At 42.7% G+C, this 22745-nt stretch overlaps 2 protein-coding genes across 2 annotated transcripts; one reads left to right on the top strand and one right to left on the bottom strand.

The window, feature by feature from the left end:
• Positions 9207 to 13263, top strand: LOC8078115 (probable anion transporter 1, chloroplastic). Its single transcript, XM_002455424.2, has 10 exons — positions 9207 to 9834; positions 10366 to 10473; positions 10551 to 10706; positions 11076 to 11291; positions 11406 to 11615; positions 11696 to 11833; positions 12067 to 12168; positions 12296 to 12361; positions 12539 to 12623; positions 12704 to 13263. The coding sequence occupies exons 1-10, from the start codon at positions 9475 to 9477 to the stop codon at positions 12799 to 12801; spliced, it is 1539 nt and encodes a 512-aa protein (XP_002455469.1). The 5' UTR covers positions 9207 to 9474; the 3' UTR covers positions 12802 to 13263.
• LOC8054677 (leucine-rich repeat protein 1) lies at positions 13329 to 17725 on the bottom strand. The gene is made up of 6 exons (XM_021456731.1): positions 17373 to 17725; positions 16145 to 16216; positions 14752 to 14895; positions 14560 to 14631; positions 14397 to 14468; positions 13329 to 13796 (listed from the first exon to the last, which is right to left on the bottom strand). The coding sequence occupies exons 1-6, from the start codon at positions 17591 to 17593 to the stop codon at positions 13727 to 13729; spliced, it is 651 nt and encodes a 216-aa protein (XP_021312406.1). The 5' UTR covers positions 17594 to 17725; the 3' UTR covers positions 13329 to 13726.

Here is a 22745-nt window from a genome sequence, read left to right on the forward strand (position 1 = left end):
CAAAAAATGCAATTATTTATGGGACTGAGAGAGTATGAGATGGTTTCTATACTTTCCAAAACGCTAAGGCCCTGTTTAGTTCCCTGTTCAAAAATTTTTCATCCATCCCATCGAATCTTTGGACACATGCATGGAACATTAAATATAGATAAAAAAATAAACTAATTATACAGTTTGGTTGAAAATTGCGAGACGAATCTTTTAAGCCTAGTTACTCTATGATTAGCCTTAGGTGCTACAGTAACCCACATGTGCTAATGACAGATTAATTATACTTAATAGATTTGTTTTTCAGTTTTCTGACGAGCTATGTAATTTGTTTTTTTATTAGTATCTAAAAACCCTTCCCGACATCCTTCTGACACATACGATATGACACCCAAAAATTTTTTATCTCCAATCTAAACAGACTCTAATGCTCCTATCAGGACATTTGTCCATTAGGACGAGACATACCCGCCTCGCACAATGCGTGATTGCACGCGCGTTGTGCCTCGCACGGTCACACCAGACCCACCCCCTCACGCCGCTGACCCCTGTGCTTCCCACCTCACGCCGTGTGCCCCTGTGCCTCCTGTCTCACGCCTTGTGCCTCACGCCTCGCATGGTCGCACCGGACCCGCCTCATGTCGTGCGCCCCCTCACCTCCCACATGTCATACAAAGGAATTGAACTAAATGAGTGGTATTTAACTGAAGACTAGATGTATTGATACAAGTCACAAAAGGATAAGTTGATATTCATGATATGTAATGCCTAAATGGGATCAACAGTTGCACAGAGCGATGACTCATATAACTGAAGGAAGAACACAAAAGGAACAAGAGGAAAAAAAATCCTACCTACATCTTGAGCTCCCTCTCCTAGACAATGGCAAAGCGTGAGGTATAATCAAGGGGGCAACATTGTAGATTACTTGTGTGTCACAAAAAAGATTAGCTCTAAATCACACAGGTATACAAGAAGTTTTTGTTGTTCTTTCTAGAAACTAGGCAACGACACACGTCCAGATAGAAGGTTAAAAAAAGCTAGCATGCTATCCAAGGTACTAACAAGGTAAAGTTGAGTGAATGCATGCTTTGAGCAAATGATTGATCTGACAAGAGAGACACAAGGTTATTCGAAATGAGTTAGCTCTAGACATTCATAGACATGTATTCATGTTCTTTCATACTAAGGGGGGGCAGCCGCCCAGTATCGCCTCTACGAGGCTCCGCCAGTGCTCCTAGAACATGCAGGTGCCATAGATGGGAAGGGACTTGTCCCGGTTCGGTAGGCCTCCTCTTCCTGGGTCCTTCTTCACCTGAACTACCTGACACCGCCATGATAAGAATGGCATATAAGTAGTTCAGGTGAAGAAGGACGTAGTTTCATTGGGCAAACATTCCATTCACAATCAATTTCTCAGTGGCCTGGTGACAAGTAGATAACTTTAATTAACTGAGAACAACCCAGAAAAAAGATATGAACTCACTGCTTCTAAAATGTCCAAGAAAGGCAAGCTCCATTCGATGAAATCATCTATAATGGCATGAAGCTTCCAACCCGGAACGACCCTTAAGGTGGTTGTGGTTTTCCTGGACCAACCCATAACGACCCTGGAATGGCACGAAGCTTCCAATCGATGAAGTGGATGCAACACTTTTCGCAGCGGCAACAAGAGTCAAGGTCTGTAATGGGAGAAAGGCCTCCTTCTGGCTATCTAGTTGGGTGGATGGACAGGCTCCTGCTATCATGTGTCCTCTGCTTTATAGTCACAACAAGCGAAAAAATCGATCAGTAAGGGAAGCATTGGTCGGTGATGTTTGGATTTCTAATATAGCCTATGATCTAACCCCGGAACTGCTACATGAATATTTCAAGCTTTGGAGATCAATTGAAACAGATGATATTAATCTTGCATGCTTAGCAGAAGAAGAATATCAGATTATCTGGACTTTAGAAAGGTTAGGTAAATACACGGTCCGGTCAGCCTACTTGATCCAGTTTGAAGGGTAAATCAGATCAAACTTTCCAGAGCTGATTTGGAAGGTCTAGGCAACCCCAAACTGTAAGTTTTCCATTTGGTTACTTCTGCAAGATAGACTTTGGACATCACAACGTTTACAACTAAGAGGATGGATGAACAACTATTTCTGTGCGCTCTGTGAGAGAAATCTTGAGACAACCATCAAGTTTCTTCGAATGTCCAGTAGCAAGAAAGGTTTGGGTACTGGTTTCCTTGTCGAGTGGATGCCAAAAGTTGCACCCGCGACATTGGCAAGATGATAATGAGCTGGAAGCTTGCTTTTCGCAGCTAGTAGAGGGTGGAAACAAAATTGGTCACTCTTTGGCAATTCTAACTCTTTGGACCTTATGAAAGGAACGAAATGCCATCATTTTTAGAAATAGCAGGAAGGATGAACGGGTCATTTACTTCGAAATAACGGAGGAGTGTTACCTCGGGTCGGTTTCAGGCAGGCACACCCTTAAGCCCTTATCAGTTGCAACTATTCTATTTATGTAATAATCCAGTGTATTTGAAACTACCTAAACCTCCACAGCCTAGGTTGTGGTTGGTCGCGCTCCTCGCGCATGTAATTTGCTGTTGTGTTGACTCTTTTTTATGATAATCTAAAGCCGGGTTACCGGATCTTTCAAAAAAAAGACAACACCATCTGTTGCAAGATAGGCACATGTGAGATAGGTCAGTTCAAGAAAAGCTCTGATTGCTTATAGATGTGGCCATTGCAAATTATTTCACAAGCACCGGCGATGGACTTCCCACTGGCAGCTACTGCCGCATCGTCGCCAAAATTTTCTGCTGATCACTACCAAAATGGTGGAGTTCTCCTAGTGTTTTAGTTAGTAATAAAACACTACCACTAGTCAAACACTAGAAAATCCTCACTAGGAGGCATTTACTAGGGAAAATTTATACTAAATTTTAAATGCTAAAGCACTAGGAGAACCCCACATTACTAAGAGAAATTGAAAAATCTTGTTGTGGATCGTACAAAAATAGTTAGAAATAGTATGTCCAACCGTTATATATTATCATTGATAATTTACAAAAAAAAATTGCACTTGAATATTTCCCTTGCATGCAAAGTTTAGCCTGATTTTATAACAAACTGCTATAAATCACACTTAAGACCCCACAAGCCACAACAATCGGCTACCTTCGTCCTTCGGGAGGGGCACCGGCTAGGTCTTTTTACAAGCGACTTGGAGAGGGTCGGCCCTGTTTCACGGCGGCTGGCGGATGGAGAGGGAGCGGCGCTGCTTCCCGACGGGACGGTCGAGCTCCGCCAGTGCATCCAAGTGCAGTCGGAGATGGATCACCGTCCGTTACGAATCCCACGCCCGCCCTTTCAACTAGCACTGATACTAGCCTATTGCGAGTTCGCTCGATGAAAACCTCTGGGCATCGCCGTTGTTCCCGCCCGTTGCTCGCTGTCATCCACCATGCCTTGGTCGCCGTCGTGCTCAGCACCGTATTGGATGTCACGACTAGCTCAGTTTGCTTGTTTCGTCGCTTGGGCACAGGGCACTGCCATCCACAATCACGAAGGAGTTCCAGGCTCCAGCAAGCCACCGTATATATATTAGCGACGGCAGATGCTCGCTGCTCCACAGGTTCATCAAGGATTCTTGCTCTTGCGCATCTGGTGCTTCTAAATTAATCTCAAGAACAGTAAGACAAGGATTGAAGAAGGAATTGGTTCTACAATATGCACCCGTGTTGGTGCTTGTTCAGGTTCAGAGAAAAGACAATCTGCACTCTCTGATGTATAGAATGTTGCAAACTGATGCATTTTGAGTCATAAATTTGATTTATACAACTGAACATTCAGGTGGAAAAATGCACTTAAATTTGCACCAGAGCACCAATAACCATACTACTAGAATGATAGACACTCAGCTCACCATCTGCTTACTCTGTATTCCCTGTCATAATCATAACAACAGAACACAATTTATAACACACGCGATGTATTCTAACTGTGTTTCAATTTCTTGAATATTTGCTATCGCAATTTATAACACACGCGAAAAAGTCATGACTTAAAATACTATTTACTAAAATTTATTGTAAGAAGAAATATTATTAACTAGTAGAAAAAATATAACTGATAAAACAAATGAACGGGAGCACAGAAGCTATCGAGCACTCAGCGCCGAGCGGCGGCGCGGCGCACGGCAGCTAGCAGCGGCACGGCGCACGGCAGCTAGCGGCGGTGCAAGGCTAGATGCCGGCAGCACTCAGCGACTCATTAACTCAGGCCTTGTTTGTATTTAAAAAGTTTTTAGATCTGTTTATTGTAATATTTTTGTTTGTATTTAACAATTATTATATATCTAAACATAGACTAACTAAGTTTAAAAATTCATCTCACAAATTACAATAAACTATATAATTAATTATTTTTATCTATATTTACTGTTCTATGCATGTGCCATAAGATTCAATGTGATAGAAATTTTTGAAAAGATTTTAGATTAGCAAGCCGTGAACCCATAAATTATTGGCCAGTCCACGCAGACCTCCGATCTTCAGCTAATGGTACAAATGTCGTTTCATAAAGTTAGATGATCTCGTTCCCTGATACTCCTATTAGTGCTACTAGTATAATTTCTGTGATAACGCTACGATTTTATTTTAGGAAAATACTCATAAAAATAATAAAAATGTTTTGGCATAGTCTATTTTGTATAAAATTATATTTGAGTCTATACATAATTCAAAGATAGTTTTGCATATAGGAATATATAATAAAGATATTTCTAATATTATAACTATCTAAATTATATTCTGCCTAACTCCTTAATCATGCATTGCAGACTGTGCATGATATGGATAATATAATAATAAGATATTATTTGTATATATAGTGTACAATATATATATAAATTAAATAATATATAAAAATTAATAATTCTGGAGACCAAACATAGTAGTTCTACTAAGGATGTTGGTGACATCGCTTAGCGCCTCGTGTGTATCTTTTTTTTGGTGACAGCTCGTGTGTATCTTCCAACGTAGATATTGTAACGTCTTAGAGCATGTTGTCATAGTCGAGGACACCGCCGCCGCGGATCAGCCGTCAACAGCGGTGGATTAGCCGTATTTTTCTGAAATTATCTTGATGTTTGCCGTAACCGTCCCAGCCGTCAACAGCCGATAGGCCGTAGTTTTCCTAAAATTTTTTGCATCATCGTCCACTTTGACTTATTTTCCTGAAAATATTTTGTATCAGCCGTACGTAGGGCCTGTTTAGATGCAGCCAAAAACCAAAATGTTTTGGAGAAATATACACTTTTCTGAAGAATGGATCTAAATAGGGTCTGTAAACCATGGGCTATAAAGATTTTGAATTTGGGACTCTTGAGTCCCAAAACTGTTCAAAAAGTGCCTAGGGACCCAAGTTGGACGGAGTATACCCGAGCAATCATGTGCATGTACTTCAATTAACGAACCAAATCAAGCATTAAATGAGGGCAAATTTGTCTTATGTATTGCAGACCAAAAAATTTTTGGAAACATCTAAACAACTATTTGGATATAAAGTTTACAGTCAAAATTTTTAGGATGTAAAATTTTGGGATCTAAACCTTGTAGGCTTCTCGATGGTTGCTGCACGCAAAATGAGAGGGCGCCAGCCTGCTGCAGGATCAGCCGCTCGCAGAGGGTCGGCCACCTGCTGCGCGCAGGACTGTCCTGCTGCCGTTCGCAGGTGTCCAGAGGAGGGACGGCAGCCTGATTCCGCGCGCAGGTTTCGGCGTGAGGGGGAAGGAGCCTAGAAGAGCGAACTTTTCTTTACCTTCAATGCATGTACTCCTATGTTGATTGGTTTTGAGATGTTTGATTTTAATAGAGACAAAATATTGCGTATGATTTTCTAGATACACAATGATTAAGGCTCTCAGCATGAGATATTTTCTTTGGTGGACCAAACATAATTTTGTTAGGTCAATTATAGTAGAGATATATGATGATGGAACACATCTCGCGGCCACACATGTCGTATCGTATTATTAAATGAAAGAAAAAAAGTCTGCTTTTCCTCCCCTAACTTTCATGAAAGTTTACTTTTCCTCCCTCAATTCTAAAACTGGGCAAATTATCTCCCTCAACTTTTCAAACCGTGTATTTTACCTCCCTTAAGCGATTTCAAAAGCGTTTTTGCTACAGTGAATAGTGGTGAAATCCAATGAGGAACCCAATAAGAAACCCAATGATGACCTCAAGTGAATCTCGATCTGCGTGAAATTTAATAGAGAGTATATCAAATTTAGGCCTTGTTCAGTTACAAAATATTTTGCAAAATAGGTACTGTAACATTTTCGTTTGTATTTGATAAATATTGTCCAATCATAGACTAACTAGGCTTAAAAGATTCGTCTCGTCAATTCCGATCAAACTGTGCAATTAGTTTTTATTTTCGTCTATATTTAATACTCCATGCATGCGTCTAAAGATTCGATGCGACGGAGAATCTGAAAAATTTTGCAAATTTTTTTGGGAACTAAACAAGGCCTTAGGTGAGTCTCGATTCACGTGCCGGGAATCCATGCTCACCGGCTAATAGGGGGGTTTACCCTCTTCATTTGTATAGACGGCAGTAACAAAGTGAATGAATTCAGAGCTCCTCATTCCTCCCTAACTCTATGTTCGGTTCTCTCCTGTGTTCATGTGCAAGCAAGAAGGTGATTTCTAATAGAGGTAGGAGACGCTGGTCCTGGTCTTGGCGTCGTTGAGACTGCAGCCGGGGCACCACCCCTCGTGGCGGTGCTTCCTGCTCTCCCTCGCCCACATCACCACCGCCTACATGAACCTTCCCCACCGAGAAATGTGTGCCTCATGCAGATCCTTCAGCTGTTCGCGGGTGCCTCAGGGCTTGCAAGTGAGAAATGTGTCGCGATGCCTATCTGCTATGACGATGAAATGATCACAGGCACTAGTTGGTTTTTCCATGCACGGTGTCAAACTTCCCGTGCAGATACCTTGGCGTCTTTTTGTCGCTAAAACGTATGAGCCGTGCTGATGAACAACCTCTGATCGACGCCGTCGCAGCAAGAATTCTAACTTGGAATGCAGGGCTACTAACAAACGTTGGGAGGGTCACCCTAACCAGAGCCACTTTATCAACCATCCCCATCCACCTGAGCATTGCCTGTTGTCTATCACCATGGACCATCTCTCATATTGATAAGAGAAGACGTGCGTTCATCTGGACTAGCAATGACTCTTGCAGTGGCGGGAAATGTCATTTAGCTTGGCCTTTGGTGTGTCAGCCAATGGAGCTTGGTGGTCTTGGGTTAATATACCTGCGGGTTTTTGGCTATGCGCTAAGGCTAAGATGGGAATGGCTTTCACGTTCGGAGCCGGAGCTTGGTGGTCTTGGGTTAATATACCTGCGCTACTGGGCGTCACTGCTGTCGCGTACAGAACCCAACATCGCCTCAATGTGCGCGGCGAGCATTTCAATGGTGGTTGGTAATGGCACATCTATGCGCATGTGGACCGACAATCAGGCCCGGCTCTAGGGGGTGGGCAGGCAGTGCGACTGCCGCGGGCCCATAGAGCTAGGGGGCCCAAGATCATATAGATAATTAGTATATATAATTTTTTATTTAGCATAACTACCGCATATCATCTTTAAAAGCCCACGGTAGGCCTCTTCTAATCTTACTATTGTATGTAACTTGGAAGTATTAGAGCACAGGTAGCAAAGTCAAGAGACTAGAGGAATCTTTTAAGCCTAATTAGTCCATGATTGGACACTAATTGTTAAATAAAACAAAACTGCTACAATAGGCAAATCCAAAAAAATCGTGAACTAAACAAGGTCTTCCTATTCTCTCCTAAATCTCTTCCATCGATTGATCGAGGCATCAATGCACACATGCCAAGTCGGTAACGGTTGATGCTAGTTGCCAAGTCGCAGACTCACCAGCTCGTTGTGGCACCGCGACCACGAGACGATGCAACCAGCAATGATGGTGAACACCAGACATGCTCTCATTCAACGAGCTCTTATCTTATGCTTGTCCAAGGGCCCTTCAAATTATAGAGCTGGCCTAACCGACAATTGGGTGTCGGTCGGGCCACTCAACAATTTTGTGTCGTCCCTATTTGTGGCAACATCGCGCGTTGGGAGGAAGCATGTGCTCAGAGACGCCATGATCGACAACCAATGGGCACGTGATGTCACTGGTGCTGTAACTGTGCAGGTGGTGTGGGACTACCTAAAAGTATGGGAGCTCCTGCGCTCAGTCGAGCTCCAGGCTCTACAGTCGGATCGCTTCGTCTGGAAGTGGTTAGCGGACGGTGCATACTCAGCATCCTCGACATATCGTGCCTTCTTTGTTGAATCCACTGAGCTGCTCGGTGCGGGAGAACTATGGCGGACCAAGGCACCGCCGGAGGTTTAAATGTTCTTCTGGTTGGCGCTCCTCGGAGGCTTTGGACCGCTGAACACCGCAAATGCCATGGATTGCAAAACAATGATGCGTGTGCGCTATGTGATCAACATGTGGAGACGGCGAGCCATTTGTTTCTAGCCTGTGTCTTTGCTCGTCAGGTTTGCCTCGGCGTGCTGGCCTGCCTCCAACTGGTCGATCTAATGTCGTCTAGTGACCATGATCTAGGTGTTTGGTGGATTGACCAGCGGAAGCGGATCGACAAGGCATCACGACCGCTCTTTGACAGCTTGCTACTACTGATTTCTTGGCTGTTGTGGAAGGAGCGCAACACAAAGGTTTTTGGGCGCACGTCATCATCTGCGCACGACGTCGTCGCCGCAATCACCACAGAGGGGGAAGAGTGGGCGGCCGCGGGGTTTGCGCCGCTGACGGCTCTACAAGCGTTGTAGTCGCAAAATCTGGTTATTTTGTAATCGACTTTCTTGTATCCCAGTAGCAGTAGGTCTCTCTTGCAGGTGCCAAGGCTACTCGCCTTTACCTTTCTCGTGACAGGTTTGTATACCTTTTTTTCTCTTCCTCTTAATAACAAATGGACACAATCCCGGTCGCGAAAGAACCTTCCCCACCGACACGGCCCAGTGGTTTCTTGGTCCAACAGCCCGGTAACGGCCCACCGGCATCTCCAGCAGACAGATAGACGAGGCCCAACGCCAAAAAACACACGCGTCAGCCGCCAGGTAGGCAGATATAACGAGGCACCCAGATTCCCGAGCCTTGCCCGGCGCGCGATAGCCATTCGTATCCCGAGGCGGCCGCGGCGGCCAAGTCGGCCACACCACACCCCCGCCCCCGCTCCGCTCCGAAGAATCGCAGCCCGCCCGCGCGCGCGCTCGACCTGCCTATCGCCACCACCACGCGGCACCGCTACAGCTCGAGAGAGGAAGAGGAGGAGGAGGAGGAGGGGGCACAAAAAAAAAAATCTCCGCCACCACCGGGAGCTTCGCGTGCGCCGCTTGCTCACCGCCCGCCCGCGCGAACACGCCTGCCCCTCCTTCTGCAGCAGCCATGCTCCTCCACCTGCTTCCGCTCTCCTGCCCCGCGCCGCCGTTCCGCCTGCGCGGCGGCTCGCCGCGGGTCCGGGCCGGGGGCAGGGCCAGGACGCGGGCGCTGCGGGGGGCGGACGTGGAGCCGGAGACACCTCCGCGAAGGCGCCGCGGCCGCGATGACGACCACGATCCGCACGCGGCCGGGAGCGGTGGAGACACCGGGGCGCTGCTGGCGTCGGTCAGGAGGCTTCTGCTCTCCGAGGCGCCGACGGCGGCGGCGGCGGCGGAGGAGGAGGAGGAGGAGCAGGGACAGTTCCCCAAGCGTTGGGCCATCGTCTTCCTCTGCTTCTCTGCATTCCTGCTCTGCAACATGGACCGCGTAGGTGTCACTGCTGGGGTGCTGCTACCTACCCCTGCTCTCTGCACTTCTTACTAAGTATATCGCCTGCTTCGCATGATAGTGCCCCACAACTGATCAAGCGGTCAAGCCAGTAGGATGCATCATGCATGTTCTAGAATCCGGCACTAACTTGAATTTCACTGTTTCGAGTGCTTGCCTTGAGTATATATATAGTGTTCTGCAAAGACGGTGTCCTTTGTTTATTTACCTCACTTATTCAAAGCTGAGAGGTGATTCTATGATCTTCAGATAACCAAGTGCCTTGGTAAATCAACCACCCATTGTAACTAGTGTGCGCCAACTTGTTGTCCTGTTCATGGCATGTACAAGTCCCCAACCCATTCCAGCCCTTGCTGCCATATATAGAATACTTCTAGTTTTATGCCTGTACCTGTTGTCACTAACAGCAACTGCAAACCAATGGTAAAATGTTTTGCAGTTGTTTCCAAGGAGTGCATGAACTGTAGTATCACTTCGTTTGTGAGACATTTATATTACCATCATTTGCAGGTAAATATGAGCATTGCTATTCTGCCTATGTCCGCAGAGTATGGTTGGAACCCACAGACTGTTGGTCTCATCCAGTCATCTTTCTTCTGGGGCTACCTCCTAACTCAGGTCGGTAACAGAAACTCTTGCTTCGTGCGACAAGTCTGTATTAGGAGTAAAAACACATAGCCCCGTTTTCATTGCAGATAGCTGGAGGAATATGGGCAGATACTGTTGGAGGAAAGACTGTCCTTGGTTTTGGTGTGGTTTGGTGGTCCATAGCTACGGCTCTTACTCCTGTTGCAGCAAAGCTTGGCTTGCCATTTCTTCTTGTTGTGCGGGCTTTCATGGGAATCGGTGAGGTGAGCCTTGATTAGCAACTCACCAACTCCTCTACCATCCAAGTTTATAAACTTATTGAGGGTATGAATGATAGTACAGTTCAATGTAGAGTGACTTCTCCCCTAGGCTTCTTCCTTTTGCCTGAAGGAATTACCTTTGCTTCCTTAAAATGATTGTTATGCTTAAGTTAGTGGTTGTAGACCTTTGAAAGTTAGATTCACAGGGAGCTATGCACTCCTGCAGTCCTGTTCTCTCATTGTTGAGAACTCATCCTACCCTTGCCCAGCTATGACAATTGATGAACTTCTTTCAGTTGCTTAAACCTGCATGTTTTGTTATTTACATCATCGATACACTTGTCTGATAAAACATATACATTCTTACCTCAGGGGGTTGCCATGCCTGCAATGAACAATATTCTTTCGAAATGGGTTCCTGTATCAGAGAGGAGCAGATCATTGGCTCTTGTGTATAGTGGAATGTACCTTGGGTCAGTTACAGGACTTGCATTTTCCCCCTTGCTGATACATAAGTTCGGATGGCCATCAGTCTTCTATTCATTCGGGTCCCTAGGGGCTGTTTGGGTCACGACATGGGCAACCAAGGTATTCTTATCTTCAGGTGTTGCATTATATATATGAAATTCTTCCGGTAATGCAAATATTGTCCTCTGATCTCATTGTGTCATCTTTGAATTTTATTGCACTTTTCTTTTTAAGGCATATAGTTCCCCACTTGAAGATCCTGGAATCAGCGCTGCAGAAAAGAAGCTTATTGCTAGTCAGAGCACAGCAGGCGAGCCTGTTAAAACAATTCCATGGAGATTGATATTATCAAAACCGCCTGTTTGGGCACTTATAGTTTCTCATTTCTGCCATAACTGGGGAACTTTCATTTTGCTCACATGGATGCCCACATACTACAACCAGGTAACACCAAACATCAAATTTTCCACCTTTAGATCATGGACTTTTACCGTTCGTGCATTAAAAAGATGCTTTGAAAATAGGTTCTGAAATTCAACCTCATGGAATCGGGCCTTGTCTGTGTTCTTCCCTGGTTCACGATGGCAGTTTCTGCAAATGTTGGTGGTTGGATTGCAGACACACTTGTCAGTAGAGGAGTATCTGTGACAACTGTTCGGAAGGTAAAGTGCTCCCTTGTCTTCAACTTCGTAAAATTGGGCACCAGATTTTAGACAAATTCTGAATTTTATGCTCCACATGGAACCATCAAACTGAAACTGTATGATGGAAAAAGTTAGTAATTACTATGCATTCTGGGTGATGAAATTTCATCCAGTGGCCTGGTGAAATTTCTTTTCTCACGCATACTGAAGAATTTTCTTTCCATTGTGTCATGTATTTTCACGTTTGACAGATCATGCAATCAATCGGATTCTTGGGGCCAGCATTTTTTCTAACTCAACTAAGCCATGTCGACTCGCCTGCCATGGCAGTTTTATGCATGGCTTGTAGCCAGGTAATTATCCATATTGGCCATCTTTAGGGTGAGAGAACACATAGTTTCATATAACAACCTTTCTTTAAGATTTACCATTGTGTTCTGAGCATAGCATGTCGGTTGCATTATGTTTATTCCATGGCAGGGAACTGATGCATTCTCGCAGTCTGGTCTGTACTCAAACCATCAAGATATAGGCCCTCGATATGCAGTAATCTCTTCCTCCATGTTCTATAGAACGTCTTATTTCGTGCAAAATTTATAACCTCTCTATTGTTGTGTGCAAAATTGGACTTTGCCGTGGTAGTTGAAGGTTGAAAATTGGACTTTACCCTAAATGTAACTGAATCCATGAGGCACTAATCTTTGGTCTCCTTCTGTCTTTCAGGGTGTATTGCTTGGTCTTTCCAACACGGCTGGGGTCTTAGCTGGTGTATTTGGCACAGCAGCAACAGGATACATCTTGCAGCATGGTATGGCCTAATCTCACTCTCGTCAACCAATTTTTAAATCCCAGTTCGCTTGACGAACTCCACCTCCTAAAACATTGCAGGTTCTTGGGATAACGTATTCGAGTTATCAGTGGTGCTTTACCTGGTAGGGACTTTGGTATGGAATGTATTCTCAACTGGCGAGAAGATTCTTGATTGAAGAGTGTACATAGTGTGCTTACAGTTCAGAAGTGAAATTCATTTCGGAGCAACAACTTAACCCCTGGACACAATACACTTCAAGATAACAAATGTGTCATCGTCCAGCTCAGCTCTTGGATGAGGCAACATGATTCTAATGTCAATACATGCAATGCCAAGCACGAGAAGTATCAAGTCTTCACATCCCAGCACGAGACCAGGTGAAGCATAGATGAGTTGAGCGATGCACCCCTTCCGGACATGCACTGTATATTGTGTTAGCATAGGTATCATGTACAGCATAGTAGAAAGTTTCATCATACACAGTAGTCTTTTCTGACTTGTACAATTTTTTCCTCTTGAATAGCTTTGTTCCTGTAACAGCCCGACGCAGATCAAAATAAGGAAATCTGGGGAAGGGGCTACTACTAATGCAAACATTTGATGAATATTTATCTATTTGCAGTCTCAGTTTTTACTATGGCAAGCCTGTTCGCTTAAGCTTATAAGCCGAATCTGCCAGTCATTTAGCAGTGTTTTTCTCTGTAAAAAAATCAGCCAACAATACTTTCTGCCATGGCTTATCAGCCAAACAACATATGAGTTCCTCAAAGATGAAGTACAGTATCTATCCTATCCCGAAGGGAAGCATTACAGACCAAAGCAAAAATCAACTGGCACATGGCATTTTACACGGTTCCAGTTCATAGATAAACCATACGGTACATCAGTCCAAGAGGTCTCAACTCAGATACAAGACTTTGATAAGACTATTTACAAGGCGTGAGTTGCCACTTGCCATCCAGCTTTTTTACTTGCAGGCACGCTACAGGCTACCAATACCAGGCTACCTGGCAATCTGGCATGCTTTCCTACCAGATGCTCCAATAAAGTTTTGATCCGCTGATGTCCATGTCACGTGTGCCATGAGCTGCTTGGCGCCTTCAACAGTTTGTGTCATATGTTGCAAGCCCTTGTAGCTCTGGGCCTTCCATCCTTGGATTATTGTCGAAGCTGCAGTGAGGTAAGACTGGTTTAGAAAAGATGACGGGTAGGACACCTTTGTTTTGCTTATCTTGTTTTGCATATAGATAACTAGATAAGTCAATTATTGGAGTGATTCGTAAAGTTTCACATAATCACATTACAGCTATCTGACAGCGGCCAAGTGAGCAAGTGGAAACTAGTCCATATGTGTCCTCAAGAAATCAAAAGAAATAAACACTCCATAAACCATATTATGTGTTACCTAAACTTCATTTGGCATATAAATAAATAAATTGGACAATCATTATATATCTAAGTCTGATACTGCAGCACAGATGGTATAATCCATGAAAGATAACAGTAGAAGCTGAGTATATTTTCTATCTAACATTCAGAAACATAAAAGATATCTGCAAACCTCATATCAGACATAAACTTAATTGAGGTTCCTCATAAAACGATTTTGTAAATTCAAGTGGCATTAGTTTAAGGTTGTCGGAATAGCATGGCTACATGCTAATGGTCCTCGTTCTCTAAAATATATGAAGAATGAAGAATATGCAGAAAGACAGGAAGCACGAAAATCAGTATTTAATAGTAAATTTACAAGGAGTCTGTAGATCATACTTGCTCAATGGTATGTGTTCAAAAGGCCCACTAGTTGGGATTGTGCCGCAAAGATCATTGTTTGAGACATCTCTGGAAGCATGCACACACAGGATGAAGTTATTACCATGTAAAGAAAAACATGCAATTCAGCAAATAGATAACAGGAAGCTGAAAGACTTACATCACTTTGAGGTTAGAGATTTTTGTCAGTTCCCGTGGAACTGGACCAGTCAAGCGGTTATCATTAAGTCGCCTACAATGTAAGAACGTGAAAAGATGACATAAGACATTGATTAAAATGAAACAGGGTGCCACAGACTGTAATTATAGAAGGTATGGTTGCATTGCGGTAGAATAAAGTATCAGTTCTCACAGGAACACTAAGGATTTTAGCTTGCCAAGTTCTTTTGGTATGGTCCCTGTGATGTTGTTGTTATACAGGTCCAAACTGATAAGGCTCTTCAGATTCCCAAGCTCAGCTGGGACAGTGCCCTGAATATTATTTTTGTAGAGTTCTCTGCAACAACAAAGATTTAAGAATGATGTCAGAGCACTTATACCAATGCAAATTTCAACTACAATGGATTTTGAAACACTATTCAGGATTTAATGGATGATCAGTGCAGTGTGAGAGGATTAACTAAAAGATTAGCATATATACAATAAAACATGATGAAACTGTTTCTGTATCAATGCACCACCTAAAGGCGAGTAATGAAATATCAGATGACAATAGCTGTAAACAAACAATTCATGGAAAAACTAGTGAAGTGTCTGTTTTACACATCTGGTTTCCACAAATGGGACTGAACAATGCCCATGTACCAGAACTGCAGACATGACGGGGCAAATGGAAGTTTTTTGTGCTACTACCGGTAGTACTGCATTCATGTTACAAAATACATGACATTTTGCCAGCTTCTCAAATTGGTTTACTTTCTCTGCTATCAAATATCAGCAGCATTTCTCATTAAAGTTCAAAATTAAGAGCTACAGTGCTTTTCTACTGCCCTTCATAAAGGAATTATCATAGTGGAATATGATGTAATAAGACATATCTTGTAATAGAATATCCTATGTAACCCCACACCTACCACAGATAAGGAACAATAAAGTATCAGTTAGTATAATTTTCCCTTAATTAGACTTATTGTGCAATTTTTACACAATGAATTGAAATATAAGTTATAGATGGACAGTTCTCAAATATTCAATCAGTTCTTTTGCTGGTGGAGGCAGTGTGTTAGCATAGCAACAACAGTATGACAAGTTCCAATTCCAAATCACTAGCTACAGTGAATTTAAGAAGGTTTCGACATCCAATCATGATAATCTAGTTGATGTGAGACCATGAGAAGTGCTCTTTTAAAAAAAACAGAGCCTACTACAAAATCTATTTAAATGAACTTCACTAATAACTGATCTCTAGCACAAATCTCAGTAGGAACCCTTCACAGCTTACACATAAATCATATATGCATATGTTAATTCTCCTTACATGACTAAAAAAATCTATGAGCAAAGTTGCATGAGGGAAAATGGGAAATACAAATGAAACCATGGAAGAAGGATTAAGCTAGTTACACTTCTGACATGTCAAGGAACTGAAACTATATTCGTCACTCGCCATCAAATGCAAATTGACCATGACATTTTCTTGTTTATCTGTTGTCATAGCATTTTTTATTGTATTTTATTTTATTTTGCAAATCAACTTTATGCACACCTTGACTGTAAAAGAAAAAGTAATGTTTTGACAGACTTACAGATATTGCAGGTGCTCAAGGTGGCCCAGCTCAGGAACAAGATTGCCTGACAAATTTGAGTTACCCAAATCCCTACAAGATATATGTGTGTCAGAAAGAAATGTACTTAATGAAAGAAATAGAATATAGCCAGTGGTCATGTCATACTCATTTCATACAGATAAATACAGAGACAAATACATGTGGCTGGTTGACCCAGCATTATTTGAGTGGGAAAATCCATAATATGTCAATTAGGAGCATGGAGGCAATTTGTTGGTACGTTAAGACAGATTCTGTCAGCAGCAGCACAGCTGTTCCATACACCCTAGTACCATACTGTTAGATAGAAAGCATACAAGTAGCTGATGCTTAATTATACATTTCTACTGCACGGTGTTCAAATTTTTGTATGACAAATTTAGTGACCCAGGCATATAAACATGGTGATGTACTATATATGATATAACTTGTATAGACAGCACAATGATGTGTCACAGTGTCTGGTCATTTCTTAAAGAGAAAACTAACTAATACATTGATCCCAGTAGTCATTAGAACACAAACCAAAAAAGAAGGTGCTAGTTCCTAGTTTGCAACAGAGAAATGATGTCATATGAAAGCTGCATTAAATGAAACTGTTTCCATGAAGCAATTGCTTTCAGCAATCCAAAATATATGATAGCAGCCTTTGGACCTGATAATGCAGCAGTAGGCAATTTATGTGCACAATGAAAGTGGCAGCATCAAGCAACAAGTAAACCCAAAGCTACAGTTTGCATCAGCATCATTCTATAATCATGCCATGAGCGTGTGATTACAGAAGAGCTTGAACCAACATACAAGAAAAAACTATCTAGCTGAGCATACTTTTGACAATTATAGTGAGGGTAAAATCACCATTTGACTAGCATCTAGCCATTAAAGTTAGTGTTTTTTTTCCAAAGGGGCAAAAATGTCAGAAGACAAGGAGGTCCAGGGCCCTAAGGAGTATATTGACAAACAAGTGGCCAGTCACTCAGCCAAAATTTATTGGGTTGGTTAATGCTTAGCTCTATCACAGAACTCGCAGGAACATGAGCGCCGCGTCAAGCAAACATAGTATGAGCCTACAAACTCAGTAGCATTACTATTTGCAAGCACATTCAACAACGGAACCAAGATTAACAGGAGCACACCGGGCGTGCCGCGTGCGATGTCAGGGAACCGAGGAGGGGGGGGGGGGGGGGGGGGGGGGCAGGGAGCTCACACGCGGGTGACGCGGCTGTCGCGGTTGCAGGTGACGTGGAACCAGGTGCAGGGGTTGACGAGCGTGGGGTCCCAGCTCTGGAGCACGCCTCGGGGGTCCGCGAGCGCGCGCCGCAGGGCGTAGAGCGCATCGCCCTCCGAGTTGGACGCCAACGCCACGTAGGCAGGCGACAGCACCGCCGCCGCCGCGACCATCAGCGCCACAGCCGCCGCCCCGGCCATGAGCTGGCTGGCTAGGGTTTCGACTCCCGGGAGGCGGCGGCGAAGAGGAAGGGGCGTGGGGAAAGTGGCGCGGCACTGCGGCAGTGACTGGTGAGTCCTATTTTTTTTTGAGAGGGCAGACGAACTGAGTCCTAAATCTTGATAGCCGTGCGAATTGAGTCCTAAATATTGAAATTTCTCGAGACAAATTTTAATATTTAGGACTCAATTTGCATGCCTCTCAAGATTTAGGACTGAATTCGTCTGCCTTTTCAAAAAATAGAACTGAACATGCGAATTGCTTCAAGATTTAGGATTTCAGGCATTTTCAGTCATTTATATTTTTTCTGAAACGTTTTCACCTCTCTCTGGCACCTAAAATGACCAAAGTGCCCTTTGCATCTAAAACATCTTCCTGTTCCTTCATACGCTACTTTCCTCTTCGATCCGTCGCAGCCGCGACTCTCGGTCGCGTGAGCGCGACGCTTGCCGTCCGCCGGACCTTCGCTGGTGCTCCATCGCCGGCCAGCGGCCTCCGGCCCTCCACCGCCCTCTCTCTCCGCCGCCCTCCCCCTCTTCCCTTGCCCTCCAGTCCGCCGCCATCCCCATCCGCCGGCCTGCCCTGCGCTCAAGCTGCAGCAGGCTAGGGTTTCGGCTGGACCCTAAGAGGAGGCTCGGCAGTTGGGTCGGGCAAAGTGCGTGCGCACACGGGTCCCGGACACCATGTCGATGCGGCTCTTGCGTGGTGCAACGCCTGCAGCATCACCAGCAACGCCAACCACTCTTGTAGCTGAACCCGTGTGGCTTGCTCATGTGAATGGCGATGTCCGGGGTACAGGGCAACCTTCTCGATTAGATGCAAGGGACACTCTGGTCATTTTAGGTGCCAGGTAGAGATGAAAACATTTTAGAAAAATAGAAATAACTGAAAATGTCTGAAATCCTAAATCTTGAAGCAATTCGCATGTTCAGTCCTATTTTTTGAAAGGCAGACGAACTGAGTCCTAAATCTTGATAGGCGTGCGAATTGAGTCCTAAATATTGAAATTTCTCGAGAGAGAATTGCGACAAGGAGCTCGGAAGTGGGAAGGGTAAAGATTCTTGAGGTGCTGTTGCTTCTTGCTGCCTTGGATGGCTGGATCTTCTGCGGCGTTGGCTATCTATGTTGGCTCTACTAGAGCACTCTCAATGCAGAAACCATCATAGTTTCTATAGACATTTATTATAGTATCATCTAAGCATTTTACTGATGTTGGCAACGTAGTTCCTAAAGAAAGAGTAAAAATCATAGAAACCGGGTCTAAGTTAGAAACCATATCTACACGAGATCCAAGACATGAAGTGATATAATTGGTTGAGAATGGAGAGAGAATAAATATGATTGGATAAAAAATTATTCTGTAGAAACTATCTATTATGACCATGATTTCTATATATAATATCTATAGAAATTAATAAGTATAGAAACTATATGTAGTTTTTATCATTGGGACTCCCCTTAACTCATCTTATAAGCGTAGTTTCTTTTGTCAGCCAACAGTGTTTTTCTCTCATAATAAATCCACAAAGAGTACTTTTAGCTATGGCTTTGCAGACCAGTGAACAAGCTCTTAGGCCCTGTTTAGTTCAAAAAAATTCTTTTCACCTCATTATATCGAATCTTTAAACGCATACATGAAACATTAAATATAGATAAAAAATCTAATTACACAGTTTATATGTAATTTAAAAAAACAAATCTTTTAAATTTAATTAATCCATAATTAGATATTAATTACTAAATAAACAAAAAATGCTACGATAGCCAAATTTAAAAAAAAACATAAACTAAACAAGGCATTACTTGGTGACTGCGGCGGAATAGAAGCTTTATGTAAGATGGCGATGCTGGAGCTGGACAACAATAGAGGTTTTCTGGATGTGTTGTCAACCACAGACATAGCTCGACTGCTCCCTGCTTTTCTCTCTATTTTCAGTGCCTGTAGCTAATTATAAACTCTATTTCGGTTATTTATCTGAACGTTTTTCTAGCAATCCTAGCAGATACTTTCTATGCTTTTAATATAAGTAAGGATAAAACCTTTGGTCTAAAAAAATATATTTTTATAATAAACTTATTTAAAGGTATAAATATTGATACTATTTTTATAAACCTATCTAAACTTAATTTTTTGACTCCTTAGAAAGTGATGAGGGAGAGGGAGGTTTTGGAAAAGAGAGTATTATATCCATATAGGAGTATTAAAAAGAAGGGTCTCCCGAGCGTGCTAAAAGTTATAAAGTTAATATATACTACTAAAAAGGGCATCTAAGGAATAGTTTTGGGTACGCCTAGCAAAGCCTCAACCTTTGACTCCGATATGGGTGCTCACATATAAACTAGTCAACAAGACACTCTAACAGGCCTTGATTCTAATAAATTTGCTCTTTACAATCTACATGAGGATAAGCACAACCTCTTACAAATCACCGTCTGGAGCCCCCAACACAAAGATGCTAACTCTCAAAGCAATGAACTAGATTATTCCTAACCTCACTCAAATGCAATCTCTAATGCACTTACGTGACTAGAGCATTGTTCTTAAACTCTAATAGGTGCTAGTATCTGAATGGAGTGCCAAGAGAACCCTCAAGCACGAGTAAACCTTCTATTTATAAGTCATTCTCAAGAACTAGCCGTTACAATCTAACTGTGTACAAAATATACTCACCGGATAGCTCCGATGAGCTTCAGAGTTCCCACACCGACAATCTCCAATGGCTACTTCATCTAGTCATTATTGCATATCACTCTAATGGCTTCTCCGGTGCAAGTACCAAAGAATTTTGGTGAACATTGAGGCCTAGAGCTATGTTGAGAAATCCTTTTTAGAGTTAACCTCCGGAGCACTCTAGTGCCCCCATTTGCAAAGGCCATGTTGTCAACTGGTACGATTAGTAAGCTCCAATGCTACCTCTCTAGTGCGTAAGCAACATAAAGTAATGTGGTTGTCCAAACACTTAATAGTCAGCAACAGGTTAAATGAAGCTCTAGTAACTTTTCCGGTGGCTTCACCGGAGAACTCTAATGACCCCTTCACCCCTCTCTGCCCCTTGCTAGAGAATACCTCTAGTGCACCACTTTGGCACCCTACCGAAGGGATCCTATAAATGTAGAAAGATTGCACCAACAATATTTCTCAAACTTTTTTCAAACTAACTCAAAATGGATTCCCATATAGGAATCATGCACCTTTAACAATGAGTTAGCATTTCGGAAAAAGAAACATTTTCAAAAGATTTTCACTTGCTTTTCTCACCACATCACTAGGTCTAATGCAAATACATGGTTAGTCCTCACTTAGTGGCACTAGATAATCATAATTACTTTAGAGTTTACCTCTTAATGATACGGCTATCTATTCTAAACCCGATCATGCACTATATTGCATTTTGACCAGTGAAACAGGACCCTGTAGGAATGGAGCCAAAAAAAATTAAATTTGAGTACATTAGTCATGTAATTTTTATAGTAGACTTATTTTGACCTATTAATGTTGGTAATATCTTTTATAAACCCAATCAAACTTAAAAAGGTTTGATTTCTCGATAAGCAAGTGAGATATGTATTTTTTGAGGACGGATGAACTAGAGAAGTAGAGAGCATGTGAATACGGTGCCTAAATCCTGCTACTTTTCTTTGCTGTATGTATCAAGGCTGACGACCTGTGGCTGCAGACCCTACAACAGATGCAAAGGATCCTGACCACTAGACACAGTCGGTTCGGGCACTACTTGTACGTGATTATATTAGGCCTTGTTCAGTTCGCAAAAAAATTTGTTTTTTGCTACTGTACGTTTTTATTTGACAAACATTGTCCAATCACGGAGTAACTAGGCTCAAAAGATTCATCTCACAAATTACATGTAAACTGTGCAGTTAGTTTTTATTTTCGTTTATATTTAATGCTCCATACATACGACCAAAGATTCGATTTGACGGGAAATCTTGAAAATTTTTGCGAACTAAACAAGACCTTACTCTTCACGTCTCCAAGCTCTAACCTCCTCTGGCTTCCTCGGCCGAAGGAATAGCAAGAACATGCAATTTGACTGCAATACTTTCACAATTTGGTTTCCAATGGTTATCTTATCAGGAGATTTGACAGGGCCGCGACAGACTTGATTTGGCCGTATACAATTTGGCTGCTGAGCCATGTAGTTAAGTGTTCAGTTCATGATGTATTATTACCAACTGCTCTAAAATTCTCACTCTGTATGCCCCTGATTTGCAGCAAATCATTAGATTGCACATTGATGTTGATCGTGAATTTTGTTCACAACACTAGGCCTTGTTTAGTTCACGAAATTTTTTTGTTTTGGCTACTATAGCACTTTTGTTTGAATTTATTAATTATTGTTTAATCATAGACTAACTAGGCTCAAAAGATTCGTCTCGTAAATTACAGGTAAATTATATAAATAGTCATTTTTTAATCTATATCTAATGCTCCATGTATGTGTCTCAAGATTCGATGTGACAGAAATCGTAAAAAGTTTTTAGATTTTGGGATAAACTAAACAATGCCTAACATGAGCATAATGCTTTGCCAGTAACATCTAACCAGGGCATATGGCTCATCCACCGAATTAAAATCTGAGCGCATAATTGATCATTCAGCACCGACGCCAATGGCATTTTATAGTTCTCTCTCTCTCTCTCTCTCTCTCTCCCCCCCCCCCCCCCCCCCATGTGTCAGGGTGTGGAACCATACCGTTTGTTAATAGAATATGTTGTTTTGCCAAATTAGACTAGCAAAATCGTATCTATGGAACAGCACCGTAATATCATCCGTTTGCAGCTGCTCGATCAGCAGCCTAGCCAGAAATGCGTTCATGCGATCTTCTTGAGAATTCGTTCTACGGGCAGATGGCGAAAAAATCGTTGAAACCAATGCCAGGAATGAAAAGGTTGTTTGAAACAGGGCCGCTAGCATCCTGGCTCTGGTATAGTAATTCCTTCGCATGTGAACATTCCATAGCGGTAATCGTACTGTAGGGGCTCTTTAACACAAATCTATTGATGCAACTTTTATGCTCTAAACTTTCATACAATTTGACTAATTGTTGGTTAAAAATTATAAAGTTTGACTTCTCTAGTCAAATATGATTACCATTTCTGAACGGAGTATTT

The sequence above is a fragment of the Sorghum bicolor genome, chromosome 3 (genome assembly GCF_000003195.3).
Source record: "Sorghum bicolor cultivar BTx623 chromosome 3, Sorghum_bicolor_NCBIv3, whole genome shotgun sequence".
Classification (NCBI taxonomy): Eukaryota; Viridiplantae; Streptophyta; class Magnoliopsida; order Poales; family Poaceae; genus Sorghum; species Sorghum bicolor.

What these genes read in the sequence shown, in the direction of transcription:
- LOC8054677 (XM_021456731.1), bottom strand. Translation starts at nt 17,593, where the DNA reads ATGGCCGGGGCGGCGGCTGTGGCGCTGATGGTCGCGGCGGCGGCGGTG. An exon ending in CTAAAATCCTTAGTGTTCCT is followed by an intron (nt 14,632 to 14,751) that starts GTGAGAACTGAT and finishes CTTACATTGTAG; the next exon opens with GCGACTTAATGATAACCGCT. An exon ending in GAACACATACCATTGAGCAA is followed by an intron (nt 13,797 to 14,396) that starts GTATGATCTACA and finishes ACCTCACTGCAG; the next exon opens with CTTCGACAATAATCCAAGGA.
- LOC8078115 (XM_002455424.2), top strand. Translation starts at nt 9,475, where the DNA reads ATGCTCCTCCACCTGCTTCCGCTCTCCTGCCCCGCGCCGCCGTTCCGC. An exon ending in TGCTCTGCAACATGGACCGC is followed by an intron (nt 9,835 to 10,365) that starts GTAGGTGTCACT and finishes CATCATTTGCAG; the next exon opens with GTAAATATGAGCATTGCTAT. An exon ending in GGGGCTACCTCCTAACTCAG is followed by an intron (nt 10,474 to 10,550) that starts GTCGGTAACAGA and finishes TTTTCATTGCAG; the next exon opens with ATAGCTGGAGGAATATGGGC.